This window comes from Sitophilus oryzae, unplaced genomic scaffold (genome assembly GCF_002938485.1).
Source record: "Sitophilus oryzae breed Bouriz unplaced genomic scaffold, Soryzae_2.0 scaffold_684_pilon_pilon, whole genome shotgun sequence".
NCBI lineage: Eukaryota > Metazoa > Arthropoda > Insecta > Coleoptera > Curculionidae > Sitophilus > Sitophilus oryzae.
In genome coordinates this window covers 2178978-2197255 of record NW_022147289.1, presented here as the reverse complement: position 1 = coordinate 2197255, position 18278 = coordinate 2178978, and the positions used below count along the sequence as shown (strand labels likewise).

General features: G+C 31.2%; 2 protein-coding genes across 4 annotated transcripts in view; both read left to right on the top strand.

Annotated features, from left to right (window-relative positions):
- Window positions 1-7375, top strand: part of LOC115888176 (homeobox protein prophet of Pit-1) — a 48071-nt gene extending 40696 nt beyond the window's left edge. Inside the window, exons 6-7 of the mRNA XM_030907792.1 lie at window positions 3230-3326; window positions 7054-7375. Of these exons, the coding sequence (XP_030763652.1) occupies window positions 3230-3326; window positions 7054-7160 (204 nt within the window). The 3' untranslated portion in view covers window positions 7161-7375. The remainder of the gene's footprint in view (window positions 1-3229; window positions 3327-7053) is intronic.
- A 926-nt stretch (window positions 7376-8301) lies between these two features.
- Window positions 8302-18278, top strand: part of LOC115888106 (REST corepressor) — a 49385-nt gene continuing 39408 nt past the window's right edge. For 2 of the 3 annotated variants that reach the window (XM_030907682.1, XM_030907683.1), the window contains exons 1-4: window positions 8302-8558; window positions 8838-8981; window positions 9917-10131; window positions 12590-12766. In XM_030907682.1, coding sequence (XP_030763542.1) covers window positions 8447-8558; window positions 8838-8981; window positions 9917-10131; window positions 12590-12766 — 648 coding nt within the window. In that variant the 5' untranslated portion in view covers window positions 8302-8446. The remainder of the gene's footprint in view (window positions 8559-8837; window positions 8982-9916; window positions 10132-12589; window positions 12767-18278) is intronic. The other variant, XM_030907681.1, reaches the window with a different exon arrangement.

The window sequence follows — 18278 nt, the reverse complement described above, 5'->3', positions numbered from 1 at the left end:
AAGATGAATCTTAATTTAAAAGTGATAAACAATATATTTATTTTATCATTTTTAAAGATCTTTAGGTTTATTGATTTATCTTTTTTTATAGCTTATTTTACATATTACAGATTGGTAGAAACTGGTCCATTATGAATATTGTTACGTTTTTCGTCGGCTCCGTGTGGATAGAAAGTCACAATTTATTTAACACTAATTAACAAAAACAATAACGATAAAAGACTAAAGAACTATTTACAAACGATATATAACTATTTATCTAGAAAGTCAACTGTACTCGTCTATTTATGTCTGTCCTCCTGAGGCTCCAGCCGGCGGATTTTATACCCACAACTAAAGAGTTTCTCGAATAGTCCATAAATCATTAGGTGCATAGAGAAGGTTTCGAATGTTCTGATATGTACTACTCCATTCCAGTGGAACTCGTTTTTTCTCGAACATTCGAATGAATCATTACGGTGTCTATTCCTTAATGCGATGTTAAGGCCATTTGAGGGCGGAACAGTGGCTGGACATATAGTTAGGTTAGGTCGAGTCCACACGGGTCCGCAACAATATTATTCTAAGCGTTATGGGTTATTTATTTATTTATTGATGTACAGGGTGGGTCAAATTCAACGCTTTTAAATGGAAACACCCTTTTCTATAGGAGATAGACGAAAACGAATATTGGTGTCTGGAGCTCAATTTTAATCAAAAACATGATGGTGAAAACCGCACATCAATATCTGTTACCGTTTCGGTGTTACGGGGTGTTTTTTAAAATAGGGACACCTATTTTAAATTGGGACACCCTCTATGTTTTTAATGAACTGAAAAGAATTTAAAATTACCTTTCCAAAAATATAGCACACTTGATATTTTGTTATAATCCCCTTCGAAATATAGAATTTTTAAAAGTTCGCCACTTTTAACTATTAGGCTTTGGACCCCTTATTGATGATATGCCCTTAATGGAACTCGAAAACATATTTTTCCAGCAAGACGACGCACCGCCTCTGAACGCTGAAGATCAGCAAATTTTTGCAGCCAATTTCAAGAATAATTGAAGAGCTAACCAAGATCCAATCAAGATGTTGGCCGTCGAGGCCGCCTGACTTAGTGCCCATGGATCTAATCCTATGGATATATTTGCGGAAGAATAAATGTTCCTTATTCTTCCGTATAATCTAGACAAGAATTAGAAATACTTAGCAGTTATGAGAGGGTATCTTTCACCCCTACTGTGTTAATGAATTCCGCGAGAAATGTTCAAAAACTGCCCCGTCTGTCCATAACAGAAGACGGTCGATATGTCGAACACCTGTAGCAAAATATCATGTCTTGGTTTGCTATTTATTTTTATTGTTATTAGATATAGTTTAAATGTGTTGATGTTGGTTAAATATATTTTAAATTGTTATAAAATTCTGCATCTCTCATAGCAAATATTATTTTCGTTTTAATTGATGCTCACAGCTAGAATTTGTTTTGCATTACAGCCGGTACCGTTCAAAGCCTACTTATTTAAAGCGGGCGCATTTTTATATGGGGTGTGTTATATTTTTGGAAAGGTAATTTAAATTCTTTTCAATATATTAAAAATATACAGGGTGTCCCATATAAAAAATCAAATTTTCTGTTGATAATTCTTAAATTATTAATTTTAAAAAAATTATACTAAAACCATTAAATTCTACGTAAAAAGGTACTTTGAAAATGTTTTCATAAAAATAGAAAATTTTCCATAGCAAAAAGTTACAGCGATTTATTAAAAATGCATATTTTTGAAAAACTCCGAAACGGTAACAGATATCGATATGCGGTTTTCACCATCATGTTTTTGACAAAAATTGAGCTCCAGACACCGATATTAGTTTTTGTCTATCTCCTGTAGAAAAGGGTGTTTCCATTTAAAAGCGTCGAATTTGACCCACCCTGTACATCTTACAACGTCATAAGTTGTAAAACAAGTAAGAGGGTGATATTAATGCACAAGCTTATATTCACAGAATTTAATAATAACTAACGTAGAAATAACTTGTTGAAAGTGTTGTAATGTGCTTATCATTCAAACTTACTTCTCTAACTGCAGTCAAGGGTAAAAGGACCTTTATTGTCACGTTGTTCTCGTTCATAATAGTTTATCAGGGAAGCTACAAGCTCTTTGCTTCGACTGTTTAAATGCTTCGGCATATTTTCAACACACAATTTCAAGAAATGCAATACAATAACTCGAAAATTTAGTTTGTGCTTAAAAGTACAATTTTTAAAAAAAGACTATGAAAATAGGCAAGAAAACGAGAATTACTCACAAAGATTCAACAACAACACGATATTATACAAAATAATGACTGACATTAGATAATTGTCAAATAATAAGCGACAACCTTGCTGAAAACGGCGAAATGTGACCAACATAGCGATAATAAAATTTGGTTTAAACTAATTTTTGCAGCTTTAATCCAAATAAAATATCTGTTACAATCATTTGCTCAATAAATTAAATGAAGAGCTGCTGGGTATCTTAAATTATACAACGAATTTAAACATTTTTGCCAAAATTTCATTTAGTCAGGTTTATAAACTTGTGTCAATGTCGATATGACTGATGACGTGCATCGGAAAAAGTTTTGCGTTTACAATATATTGTCATATACTTTTAGTCACGTGATTAAACTTGACCGGCACCGCGTTGCCCAGTTTTACATATTTTCTTTTAATCAAAATATTTTAGGAAACAACAGTAAATTAATTATTATAAGTGTATAGTGGAAAACATATAACTCTAAACGCTTCATATGGGTGTTCAAAACTTCCTTTAAGCTTCCATTATTGCGGATAAAAGTTATTTATTGTAAAATGCTACTGCTTAGAATCTAAACACAAACCAGCTTGTCAGTTTTATTCATAAAAAAATATGCCTAATCAACAAAATATGCTTAATGTGTCAGGGGTTATACCGTATGATCGAAAAAAAAAACGGCGTCCAGTTGGCTTGGAAATGACGATCGATGACATTTCCCATATAATTTTACATATAAAATGACAGCGATCTTCATTTCATAGCCATCGTTGACGCCATTTTTATTCGATCTTCCCCCGTTTTCTAAAGCAAAAAAGTAACAAAAAGTATAAAGAAAAACTATATACCTAAAATGTATAAATGTATAACTTCTACAAGAACACACAGTATTTTTTTAAAAGATCAATTAAAAGTGCATTATTTTAATAATTTTATTTCTTTCAGATGACAACTAGTTCCTACCCTGGAATGGCTCAGTCGTTTTCAATGACACATAGCACAAATATGTCATCGGTGGCAGGAATGCGGCAAGATGCAATGAGTAAGTATTATTGTTCAACATTAAAAAAAATAACAAGCACAGTAAATGAAAAAATTACCGAAAATTGTAACTGAAGTTTTACAGGGTGTTTCAAAAAACATGTGCCATATACATACGAGATATGGCACATGTTTTTGTGCCATATCTCGTCGGGAGATTAACCCCGTAAAAATAAGATTAATTTTTCATATCAATATAGGTCCGATTCTGCTTTGATTCGTAGCTACAGGGTGTGAAAATCTTAATATTTTTTTTGATTTATTTTAATTTTCTTCTAAGTACTTTTAGCATTTCGAATGAAATTTTGATAGTAAAAGTAACTATAAATGCGACATATTTTAAAGCTAAAAAAGTGCCGACATATTCACCAGGGACGTGCATATGGGTTATCACTGGAATATTTTTCTAATAAAAGCATGTACGCCACTGACTTTTTTTCTCATGTTACAAAATAGTGTAAGCAGTTTAATGATATTCACTCGAATCTTGATATTTTGTCGATATCTACCTCCTTGATGAGAGAAACGCAATTTTATTAATTTGCCTTGATCCAAGTCTAATAGTAACTTTAAAAAAATTTAATATCTTTAACTTGCAAAAGTTTTAAATAAGTACTCATTGATTCCTCATCCAAAATTTTTAAAAAACGTTCCTATAATCATGGGTATGGAAATGCATAGTTTTAGAGTTAGAGGCTGTTAAAACTTTTTAAAATTATGTTTTTGTAATTATCTTAAATGGGTACTATTATTTTTTAATTTGAAATTGCTGTATATTGGACTAATAGTAATAATAACTAACAGTAATAACATTTAACAATAAATTAGGTAAAATATAAAATTTATTAATTTTATTTTTATTTTAATTTTATTAATTGTAATTATTAATAAAATTGTATTTATCTCGTCAAGGAGGCCGAATTGGACAAAATATCAAGAGATAACTTTTAATTGGCATTAAACGGCCTACACATTATTGATATCAAAAGAAAAAAGTCAGTGGCGCCACATGTTTTTTTAAATATTCCTGTGATAACCCATTTGCACGTCCCTGATGAATTTATTTACACTTTTTTAGCATTAAAATATGTAACACTTATAGTAACTTTTACCTCCAAAATTTCATTCACCAAAAGTACTTGGAAGAAAATTATAATAAAATTATTTAGACTTTAACACCCTGTAGCTACGAAACAAAGCAGAATCGGACCTATGTTGATATGAAAAATAGGCCTTATTTTTACGTGAGGAATCTGCCAACGAGAGATGGCACATGTTTTTTGACACACCCTGTATATTACTAAAAACAAAACAAAAAAAAATGAGACAAATCATGTATCGCAGAAAATCAGATTCTGGACCGTTACAGCTCCGTTTTTAAAAACTATCGATACTCGTGTTCTGACTACTCGCATGTGACGGGGAAAAGGCACAGTATATGGTTGTCATCTTGTCTAAAACACGCAAAATTGGCTGTCTGATACTGACTAATTTTCACAATGATTACAATAGTAATATTTAAAATACCTCTTCACCTGCATATTTTTGAGAAAAAACTCTAGTTTCTGATTGGCCATCACAAAATACTTATTACAATTTTTTCCCAAAGATATACGATAAGTAGTTTCTGAGATACAGCCGACGTCCATTTTTAGTTGGCCACCCGGTACATTTTCTTGGCAGTCGCTGGCATTTATTGGCATCAGTCTTATGGTAGTCGACTATAATTATATGGTAGACATAGGCAGTCTTCTTCGAAGTCATTGGCAGTCTCTTGGCAGTAAAATTATATTTTGGCAGTACATGTACAGGGTGGATCAAATGGACGCTTTTAAAAGAAAACACCCTTTTCTATAGGAGATCGACGAAAACTAATATCGGTGTCTGGAGCTCAATTTTTATCAAAAACATAATGGTGAAAACCGCAAATCGATATCTATTACGGAGTTACGGAGTGTTTTTCAAAAATGTGCATTTTTAACAAATCGCTGTAACTTTTATGCTATAGAAAATTTTGTATTTTTATGAAAACATTTCCAAAGCACCTTTTTACGTAAAATTTAATGGTTTAAGTATAATTTTTTTCAAATTAATAATTTAAGAGTTATCAACAGAAAAATTGAATTTTTTATATGGGAGACCTTGTATATTTTTAATTCATTGAAAAGAATTTAAATTTAAATTACCTTTCCAAAAATATAACACACTCCATATTTTGCTCGATTCTTCTTCGAGATATAGAGTTTGTAAAAATTCACCCACGTGCGATTTGTGCAGTTTTCACCATCATGTTTTTGATAAAAATTACACCCTGTACATTTTTTACCCAAGTGAGACCCCTTGGGATGTTCCAAGCTCCTTTGCAGGTTAATAGACAATAAATTATTATTTTTATTAATTTCGATATTAACCTTTATTTTAATTACAATAAATATTGAGTATATCGTAGTATATATCTTATGATGATGAAGGATATTTGATATATTGGTTCATTTACGTTAAGAAGACGTAAACCAGCGCAATCTGAAAATTATTTGGCCGTGACCAAAACGATCTTTGCTGAGCGGAAATGAACGTCTTAAAGAGGCGTCTTCCAATTTCTTGGAGTTTCTTGGAGGAAACCAGCTAATTTCCTGCTGGAAAATTGCATTTTTTGTGCGCCACGATATTTTTTCCTATTTTAGCCAGACAAATACGATCCTGAAATAGAAGTTTTTTCTCTGTAGATATTATAAAACGTCGTAAAAATTATTAAAAATAAATTGAATGGGAAATATGTACAGGGTGTCCCATTTTTGTATATTTTGGTGAGTTTCTCGTTTATGAGCAGAAATACAAAAATGCGGTTTTGCTACTGTTCTTATAAAACTAAATGCTACACACAGATTTGTCCTAGTCTTCTTAGATCCTGAAATACAGGGCGAAATTAAAAATGTTGCATTTTTTTCAAGTCCAATTTAGTAATGGTTTATAAATATGCATATAATCCTATAGATAAATACTTTCTTTGCAAAATCGTATTTTGTCTCAAAAGTGGCTCACCCCTATAACTTTTTTATTTTTTTAGATAAAAAAAAACCAAATTTGGTATGTTAGTATACGACATAAATTAGGATTGATTGATGTATTCAATTGCTTTTGGTCACTTCCTGTTTCACCGGAAATAACTAGAACTTTTGATTTTTAAATGGCACCCTCGATATTTTTTTACTTTATTCGATAGAAAATGACATTCTGAATAGAATGACATATCATATGTCAATTTTTGAGATTCTTATTGCTTAATAAAAAATTAAATTTTAAATTTCAATCTAGAGTACCATGGTTATATGATAAAAACACTAATTTTTAATCAAGGAGTCTTGGAAAAATATAGGTATTTGATCGTCTAATGTTTTTCGTGTCCTGTCCTGGCCGGTTAAAAGATGCCCAAATCGTATTTATAATTATATCTCAATTTTTTCAAATGGAACGAGGGTGGCTCGTTAGCATATTTGGTTTGGTTATACACACTTGGTATTTCGAGTCAAATTGTGGTTATGAATCTTTGAAAGTATTCCGCATTTATAAACTTTTAATGTGGCATTTTGATCATCATCCAATCACACAACTTTAACCAACTCTGTATCTCTTCTATAATTTCTAAGAACCCAGTAATGAGGCTCATATTTGGGACACTCTGTGCAAATATTTTTTTATTAAATGACTGACCATTTTTCTTATTTCAGGTATGAGTGCTGAAGATGAATGGTACAATAAAAGCCTATCGGCTCTGAGAATGAACTCCACACACCATCCAAATTTAGCTGCACCCATGCTACAGTACCAGACGTAATAATAAAACATAAAGAACTTGCATCAGCAATTTAAACACTCCTTATACAAATACATATAATTCTAAATTCGTCATCTCATTATTATTTGTTTTTATTTATTTAGATATAGAATTTAAAATTATATGTTAAACGGTGATGTATCTTGGCGCATTCGCCATATTATAACAAATTCAAAAAACCTTTGCCATAATGTGAAAAATTAATTTTCTTTTAAAATAACGCCCACATTATTTATTGATTTGTTATTTAATTACTCATATTAATTATTTACTTATTATACAACGATGTATCTTTTTCTCCTACAATATTTTTTCCAGAAATATAAAAAACGTCTTTTTAGATAGTCAATTTCATTGTTAATAGCTGTATATGTATAATTCTTGAGACACAATCTGTATTCTCTACTATAATTATTTATTTTTTGTTATTTATTTTGTATATTAAGACTGTTTCTGTCTAGTCTATTGCATACACGACTGTTTAGTATGTTTTTCTTGAAAGGTTGTAAAATTGTAATGATTTTTCTATTTCTAAAATAAATTTTCTAGTCACTATTGTTCTCTCTAGTACCTAAATCTCAGTACGTATCTATTGTAAATTAGAAAATTAAAGTACATTTTGATATAATAAACTTACTAAGAATTATAAAAAAATGTGAAGTAAACTTAATGTGCCATATCTATTGTATTTGCATTTTGTGTGATTGTACCTTTAGATTTATAACAAAAAAACTATGATTTATGTTATGTAAAGTTGTAAATATATGATAAAGTAATAAAAAATGTAAGTCTTTAAAAAATGGTTTTATTCAGAGTAAAAAATTTCGATGCTGCCATGTTTAGATCGTTAATAACCTAGCTGCGTCAAGTCTGAGTAAAATTATGCAAAATGTCTATCGATTTGAACTCTAAAAACACGCCAAAAAAACATCTGTCAATTTATCAAGAATATAAAAAAATCTTTGACAATATTCTAAAATGGTGGGAATCGGAAACGGAAATATAATGGCGGGGGTGGTAGAAATCTGTCAATTGTCAAATGGCGTCGAATTTCCACGAAAATTCCGTCAGCGCCTCTCTCGAGCATTTTTCAAAGCTCGCGAGAAACTACGGTTGTTCGATGACGTAAACTTTAGTCGATCGTCCATTTTGTTAGGCTCCTGTCATATTTATCCCTAGTGCGGTGTCCATAGAAATTTGTCGAGTGGTGATTCATAAATTAGGTAAAATTCGAACTTAGTTTTATTTTGGGCTATTCCGCAGAGCTTTTAACAGATCCATGCGACATGGTACTCGCCGAAAAAAATAACGAAAACGTTAGGAACGGACGGAGAAGCAGGGGGCCCAGTCCTAACGGGCATGTCCAAGCGGACTCCACAAGCGAAGATGAAAGCACAGGTCAGTTTTTAGAATTATTAACTAAAATACAGTATGAAGTATACTCAAATCCTACTCTAAGAGGGTTTTTTGGGGAATATATTCATGAAGGGTGTATAAAGCATGCTTGAGGTATTTTGGGGGTGGCCCATTTAACCTCATTACTACGTGGGTAGCGTTTGTTTATAACCACGTATCAATATTTCATTTATTTATAACTAACTTTGTTAAGAAACAAACTGCATCATTAACTTACAGAAAAATACCTTTGTATATATTTCTGATTATTTTCATGTGTAGTTCCAGTTGATAAGATACGAGTGGGGAGGGATTATCAAGCAATATGTCCGGAATTACAGCCAGAGTCTCAACGTAAACCTGAACTTCTAGCAGATAGGGCATTGTTAGTGTGGTCTCCAACAGACTCGATACCAGATTCCAAATGTAAGTATAGACAAATCAATAAAAGTTGGCGTGCAAAAATAAAATGTCTAGTAAGAATTCGTTTGAATCTTAGAGCATGCATTTCCTTTTTTTTATAATCATATCTCCTGGTTAAAAAAAGCCAAAGCATGCTGTCGCATCAAGTAAATGAGTTGGCCGATAAAAAAGAATTTGTGTTGGTAGTTCATGGCAAATGTTGCCAGTTTTCATGCGGATTTTTCTTTGCAAATCTGATATTTGTAATTTTTGATTTTAATCGGAGCTTTCTTTGAGAAATTTGAAATTAAATCTACGATTTTTATTGCAATAAAATGCCAAGTCCACTAAATAGTTGGAATCAGCAACATGTCTTGTAGCTACTCAATTATTTTCAACAGGATCATAATCTCTTTTGTCATTAAACTGTGTTAGAGAGGTAAACATTGATATTGTTATGTCAGCTTTCATTGAAAGTACTTTCAGCATGTTTCAGCTATGATGCTTAATATCAGTTTACTGACTGCATAGAATCTCACAATAAGCGAAGACTAGTGTTAACCAATTAGAACTACATTTTTCAGCTTTTATTTTTTAAAACTACATTTGCTTTAAAACTACATTTTATTCACAAAACTTGCTAATAACTTTATTTAGTTTGAATTTGTTTATGTAATAATCATAGACAAAGTAATTATGTATAATGTTATAAATATAGATATAATAAAAATATTGGTATATCGTATTGTCTAAAAGTGAAGTAAAAAATTGGTGACAAAATTACAAATTTTATTTGATAAGTTTTGTCGAAAGCCAAAGTAATAAAGTAGCCATGGCAACATTGTGAAGTACATTAATCAAACATTTTTTGGATGAAGTGCACGCCAATTTTAATTGATTTTCCTATGCATTATTATTGATTAAAATATGCATATTATATATTAATCTGTTTATTCTAGTGGAAGATTACATAGTCCTAGCGAAAGACAAATATGGTTATAACGGTGAGCAAGCTCTGGGCATGCTTTTCTGGCATAAACATGACTTAGATAGGGCTGTGTTGGATTTAGCAAATTTTACCCCCTTTCCCGATGAATGGTCAGTTGAAGATAAGGTCCTGTTCGAACAAGCTTTTCAGTTTCACGGTAAAAGCTTTCACAGAATTCGACAAATGGTAAGGTTACATTTCCTTTTGACTATATTTGAATTATCGTAGAATCGAAAAAAAAACGGCGTCATAAATAGCTTGGTAAATTTACATGGGGAATGTCATCAATTGTCATTTCCAAGCCAACTGGACGCTTTTTTTTTTTTTTTTTTTTTTTTTTTTTTTTTTTCGATTATATGGTATCTAATATCACAGGGTTAAAATAATTTAAATCCTTGATTTAAACCACATTCTTGATTTAAATCATGATTTTTTAATAAAAAAAAACAACAAATCGAAACTGCAATCGGATTCTGTAAGCTCTGTAGCAAGAAATTTCCTGTCTAGCCTATGCTATTTGTATATGATTGATGAGTCTCTAGACAGGAAATTCGTTTACAGAATTGGGCCCCTGATTGTTTTTGGTTTTAACGTTTTTTTGAGTGTTTTTTTTAAGTTTTCGGCAAGCATGTTTTGATTGTTATCAATATAGTTGACACTCCTCATGACACCTTAAAATGACATAGCAAATGAAATGCTAGGCTAACATGCTAATATTTGTAAAATGACAAGTTTGGGGCTTGTTTTCAAAGAGAAATTAACTGCCACAAAAGCGACTCTAATTTTTTTGTTGAAAAAATAAATAAATTTTGAGCTTCTTTAACATATTGAAACAGCAAAAATATGACGTTAATCAAAATTAATAATAACCATTTGTCATAGAATGAAACCCTAAAAATAATATTACCATGGAAACGTGTTTTGATTTTTAGGACTTCAACAAAATTCAACTATACAGGGTGTCCCAGAAATAAGTATGTACAAGTATTTTAACTGGTAGTATATTACAGTTGAGGGTTGGAACCTTTGGTGTTACACAGCCAAATAAAAACACTAAATCACCACAATACACCAAAACACTTTTACTTTTACACTGGACGCGCGTTTCGCTAACCATGTTAGCATCATCAGCAGATAGTGTAGTGTAGTGTAGTAGGTAGTATAGTTCAACCCACACACCCCCCCCCCACCCCCACCCCCGTTTCTATGAGGTTTTTATCGCGAAATTTTTTTTTAAAATTCGGAATTTCGAAATTTTTTTTGAAATTATATTTATTTAAAAAAAATAATTTCTTGATAATATAGGCAACATAGGTAGTACTTAGATTAAATTTACAAGAAAGAAAATCCAGAAAAAATCCAGTGGTTCTGAAAATTTGAGCAAAAAATCTTTTTTTTTTGGAAATTTTCGAAGTAAAATAACTCCGTTATTTTGGACTTATTTGAAAAACGATAAAGAGAAAATATGTTACTTTTATCGAGATTTAGCACCCCTTAAAATACTTGCACTTATTTCTGCTTTTTTTTATTTGCGCTTTTTCAAAATGTCAACAACTTCAACTACTTAAAATAATAAAGGCATATTGAAAAAGCAATTAAAAGATAAAATACGCTGCTAAGACTATCAAAATGTTGATCTAATAACAATTTGACGTTTATACTATTACCTCAAAAGAAACTGACAAATGACTTCACTGAATCATCGTTTCTATTTCACTGTTATTAATATCTTAATTATTAGATATTAATACATCTGGTATTATGGTATTCTATTATTTCGTCGATTTTAAATAAACTAACTGTTTCTATCTTATTTTTTTTGTTAGAATGGGTATAATCAAGAGGGCTACTGATACCGTGTTGTAAAAATAAGGTAATTAAGGATATATTTTTTGTATTTATTATAATTTTGCTAATATCTTCGGTTTGAAAGAAGATATCAAAATACGGTTTTCGCTGACTTTTTAAGCTTTTACTACTCTTTACTATCAGCTAAAATTACATATACCATCGTATTTAATTTTTTTGAAAAAACGCGCTGTTTGTTAAATTGAAAGAAAGTGCCCCCTAGCGTCTACGTTCAAAACCTTATTATTATTATTTTTATGGTATAGTATAGAGTAAGAAACGCTCTTTTAAACGAGCCCTCGTTTATTGAATTCTGATCATCCAGTCCGGATTTATTAACATTTAAATAAAAATAGATCTAACCTTCCCCCACCACTTTATTTTAGCAGATAGGGGGAAATGATTCTAACAAAAAAAATCCAAAATTTACTGAAGATTATAAAGCTATTATTTATAGTACCCATTATCTGGGCAAAATTCTGTAAAAATTCTATTTTCTTATTTTCCATAGCAGTTGCGCCCTCTAGCGGCCGTTTTACAAACTTGAAAATAATTTCCAGCAATTTCTCATAGCCCCTTTAGTTATAAATATTTTTCTCCGTAGGCCCTACAGCTAATACTTCCCGAGATACAGCCGAGAGCTATTCTTAGTGGGACACTCTGTACAAAATAGCAATTTTACAAAAAAATCAGTAAAAATCAAAAAATGTATATAACCTTGATTTTTTCTAAAAACTGTTGTGTAATTTTCATACTGACAAGTGCGATTTTGATGAAATTTTTTTGTTATTTTTAGTTACCAGATAAGAGTATAGCTAGTTTGGTGAAGTATTACTACAGTTGGAAGAAGACTAGGTCGCGAACGAGTTTAATGGACAAACAAGCCCGTAAATTGAACACGCCCAAAGAAGATGAAGTGGAAGAGGCAGGGTCGGATCAAGGATCGAATGAAGAATCCGACCATGATGAAAAGGTCAGTTAATTTTTTTTATACTCACTTATATTAGTATTTTTACACTGACTGGGTTAAGTACTTAACATATGATACAACCACTGTTTTTAGGCCAAAAATGTTGACCTTAGAAATGTTACTCCGTCCTGACAGATATATTTCTGAAATATAATTTTTTCAAAAAAACAACTGTCGAATTATTGAAAACATTTTGATCATAAAGAGAACGTCCCAATTATATTTTTATCGCGTACATTTTACACACTTAATAACTTTTTTTATTACATTGTCCAGTTGGGATACCATGCGATCGAGAAAAAAACGGTGTCACAAGAGTATAATATTTTTGTTTGGTCAAACCCTAGACATCATTAAATTAAAAAAAAATTATATAAAAACTTATCAAAAATTAATACATATTTAATATACTAAAGTAAAATGTTTCCAGACGCATAAATCTACCAAGATCGAAAAAAAAACGGCGTCGAATTACCTCAGAAATTACAATCATCAACATTTTATTTGTAAAATTACATTGTGAATATCTTCAAACCAAGATCGGAAAAAAACGGCGCACAGTGGGCCAGAGATAGCCTTAGCGATTGAAATGGACCCAGAACTTATTTCGTCGAATTTTTTTCTTTCTTATCGCAGACTGATTAAGTATACCATGAAGCATCAGAAAACAATCAAATGAACTCGCTCCGTTGTAATGGTGCGAGTATCAACAATAATTTTGTTAAGTTTGTTGACGCGTCATTTTGTGTTGTTCAATTTATAGAATTTTGCCTGTTAAAACTGGAGCTGTTTTTCAAAGAAATTGTTTTTTTACGAAAGTAAACATGCAAGAAACCAGGGAAGGTAAGTTTTCATATTAATTTTATGCTGATAAGGTTACTCTGAAACACAACTATCCTAAAGAAATCCTACATTTTAAGTAACACCAAAAAAAAATTGCCAAATAAAGGTTTTTTTAACTTTATTAAGCAATATGTTAAAATTTTAGCATCCTTTAGGGCTACCGTTACTACCGTGTATTTAAGAAACATCTTATAATGTTTTCTGCAAAACAAAATCTTGCTCCCAGCTGCTCCATTTTAAAAAAATAATTTTTAAATAATTCAAACCGAGTAACCGAACCCAAAACGAAAAGCAAAGAATTCAAAAAGAGTTTAGAAATCGTTTAGGCATAATTGTAGATGTAGTGAAACAAGGTGTTGGTACAAGTAATGACGGTAATACCGCGCGCAAATTTTTCCAAAATTATACAATATCTGCCGAAATAACAGGTTTGGATCAAAATTTAATATATCGATTCTTTGTGATCCTACAAGTTATTACCAGCGGATTCAGCATTGACATTAATAATTTTAAATCATACGCCTTAGAAACTGGCAAGCAATTTGTATTTCTTTATCCGTGGTACAAAATGCCTGTCACTATACATAAAATTCTTATTCATGGGGGAGATATCATAAAATCGTCTCCTGTACCCATCGGACAATTATCGGAGGAAGCTCAAGAAGCTCGAAATAAGGAGTACAGACGATACAGGGAATGTCATTCAAGAAAAATGAGCAGAATCGAGACTAATACAGATGTATTTCATAATTTATTAATTTCTTCTAATCCACTAATTACAAGTTTAAGAAAACTTAAGTTATCCAAAAGAAAAAGCTTGTTCCCGAAGCTCTAAATTTACTAAAATCATTTGATCCACATCCATCATCTTTCAACGACAATAATGACAGTAGCAGTGATTCTGAATAGCTGGATCTATTTATTAAAAATAAGTTAACTTTGTGGTTGGCCTTTTCGGTTAGCCGTGAAATTTATTGCCTCTTAACTTTTTAGCACCTTGCCTCATCTTCAAGAAAAAAACTCTCTGTTACATATTCTCTGATTATATACAAATCCATTTAATTAGTTATCATTGACACTCTGTATACCAAAACAGAAGAGAAATTGAAAAAATGTTATCCTACATCTTCATTTTAAAATTAAGTGAGGATTCGCGCCTTTCATTTTGTTAATAAAGTTATACCCTGCATAGGGTATTTAGGGAGTACCCTGTATAGCAACAATTATAGTTTATTAAAGTCCGATGTTCGTAAAAATTGTATTTATTCATTTTTTAATACATATTTAGATAAAAGTTGTTGACATACAAAAAGAAATTGAATTAGTCAAACTCCTAGTTACTTCCTGGCCCACTGTGCGGCGTCGAATTATCTTAGAAATAACCATCAAACGGTCATTTTATAATTGAAATTTTCTAAGGCTATTTAACACCGTTTTTTTTCAATCATACGTTATCTTCAAAGTATAATTTCTACTGGAAGTTTTAGTCCAAGAAAATAGGCCTTTAAATGTGAAGTTTTGGTAAAAACTTGAATTTTTGATATTTAAGTTACTTTGGAAGATCTAAAAACAAATAGTGAAAGGTTTTTTTTAAATTCAGCCCCGAGAAGGGATGAAATAAATAAGTAAAATTATTTTTGCGAAATTTCGGAGAAACGGTAAGAAATAGAAAAAAAGTTCAAATGAAAGTTGTGGAGCGTCAAAAAAACTTGAAAAATAATGGAATAACTTTCTTATTAAACCAATCAATGGGCTCTTTCACTATATTTTGGAATTCGCATAATTGAATAAAGCATTAATTTTCTGCTATCTCGCTTTCGAAAAACTTGAAGTCGTTCTTTAGAAAATAAATAAAAACAAAAATGCCCAGAATAAAAATCGGCACTTTATTTTTAATACGTCACACCTGGCATGTTGAAAAGGGGCAACACCGCCGGGCCACCATGCTAACCTGCGTAAGGCTATCAGATGATGCCTTTTCGAATCCTAAAATTTCTACTGGAGGTTTTAGTCCAAGAAAATAGGCCTTTAAATGTGAAGTTTTGGTAAAAACTTGAATTTTTATATTTAAGTTACTTTGAAAAATCTAAAACAAATAGTGAAAGGTTTTTAAATTCACCCCGAGAAGGGATGAAATAAATAAGTAAAATTATTTTTGCGAAATTTCGGAGAAACGGTAAGAAATAGAAAAAAGTTCAAATGAAAGTTGTGGAGCGTCAAAAAACTTGAAAAATAATGGAATAACTTTCTTATTAAACCAATCAATGGGCTCTTTCACTATATTTTGGAAGTCGTTCTTAAGAAAATAAATAAAAACAAAAAGCCCAGAATAAAAATCCGCACTTTATTTTTTAATACGTCACACCTGGCATGTTGAAAAGGGCAACACCGCCGGGCCACCATGCTAACCTGCGTAAGGCTATCAGATGATGCTTTTTCGAATCCTAAAATTTCTACTGGAGGTTTTAGTCCAAGAAAATAGGCCTTTAAATGTGAAGTTTTGGTAAAAACTTGAATTTTGATATTTAAGTTACTTTGAAAAATCTAAAAACAAATAGTGAAAGGTTTTTTAAATTCACCCCCGAGAAGGGATGAAATAAATAAGTAAAATTATTTTGCGAAATTTCGGAGAAACGGTAAGAAATAGAAAAAAAGTTCAAATGAAAGTTGTGGAGCGTCAAAAAAACTTGAAAAATAATGGAATAACTTTCTTATTAAACCAATCAATGGGCTCTTTCACTATATTTTGGAAGTCGTTCTTAAGAAAATAAATAAAAACAAAAAAGCCCAGAATAAAAATCCGCACTTTATTTTTAATACGTCACACCTGGCATGTTGAAAAGCGGCAACACCGCCGGGCCACCATGCTAACCTGCGTAAGGCTATCAGATGATGCCTTTTCGAATCCTAAAATTTCTACTGGAGGTTTTAGTCCAAGAAAATAGGCCTTTAAATGTGAAGTTTTGGTAAAAACTTGAATTTTTGATATTTAAGTTACTTTGAAAAATCTAAAAACAAATAGTGAAAGGTTTTTTAAATTCACCCCCGAGAAGGGATGAAATAAATAAGTAAAATTATTTTTGCGAAATTTCGGAGAAACGGTAAGAAATAGAAAAAAGTTCAAATGAAAGTTGTGGAGCGTCAAAAAAACTTGAAAAATAATGGAATAACTTTCTTATTAAACCAATCAATGGGCTCTTTCACTATATTTTGGAAGTCGTTCTTAAGAAAATAAATAAAAACAAAAAGCCCAGAATAAAAATCCGCACTTTATTTTTAATACGTCACACCTGGCATGTTGAAAGGGGCAACACCGCCGGGCCACCATGCTAACCTGCGTAAGGCTATCAGATGATGCCTTTTCGAATCCTAAAATTTCTACTGGAGGTTTTAGTCCAAGAAAATAGGCCTTTAAATGTGAAGTTTTGGTAAAAACTTGAATTTTTGATATTTAAGTTACTTTGAAAAATCTAAAACAAATAGTGAAAGGTTTTTTAAATTCACCCCGAGAAGGGATGAAATAAATAAGTAAAATTATTTTTGCGAAATTTCGGAGAAACGGTAAGAAATAGAAAAAAGTTCAAATGAAAGTTGTGGAGCGTCAAAAAAAACTTGAAAAATAATGGAATAACTTTCTTATTAAACCAATCAATGGGCTCTTTCACTATATTTTGGAAGTCGTTCTTAAGAAAATAAATAAAAACAAAAAGCCCAGAATAAAAATCCGCACTTTATTTTTAATACGTCACACCTGGCATGTTGAAAGGGCAACACCGCCGGGCCACCATGCTAACCTGCGTAAGGCTATCAGATGATGCCTTTTCGAATCCTAAAATTTCTACTGGAGGTTTTAGTCCAAGAAAATAGGCCTTTAAATGTGAAGTTTGGTAAAACTTGAATTTTGATATTTAAGTTACTTTGAAAAATCTAAAAACAAATAGTGAAAGGTTTTTTAAATTCACCCCCGAGAAGGGATGAAATAAATAAGTAAAATTATTTTTGCGAAATTTCGGAGAAACGGTAAGAAATAGAAAAAAAGTTCAAATGAAAGTTGTGGAGCGTCAAAAAACTTGAAAAAATAATGGAATAACTTTCTTATTAAACCAATCAATGGGCTCTTTCACTATATTTTGGAAGTCGTTCTTAAGAAAATAAATAAAACAAAAAAGCCCAGAATAAAAATCCGCACTTTATTTTTAATACGTCACACCTGGCATGTTGAAAAGGGGCAACACCGCCGGGCCACCATGCTAACCTGCGTAAGGCTATCAGATGATGCCTTTTCGAATCCTAAAATTTCTACTGGAGGTTTTAGTCCAAGAAAATAGGCCTTTAAATGTGAAGTTTTGGTAAAACTTGAATTTTGATATTTAAGTTACTTTGAAAATCTAAAAACAAATAGTGAAAGGTTTTTTAAATTCACCCCCGAGAAGGGATGAAATAAATAAGTAAAATTATTTTGCGAAATTTCGGAGAAACGGTAAGAAATAGAAAAAAGTTCAAATGAAAGTTGTGGAGCGTCAAAAAACTTGAAAAATAATGGAATAACTTTCTTATTAAACCAATCAATGGGCTCTTTCACTATATTTTGGAAGTCGTTCTTAAGAAAATAAATAAAACAAAAAGCCCAGAATAAAAATCCGCACTTTATTTTAATACGTCACACCTGGCA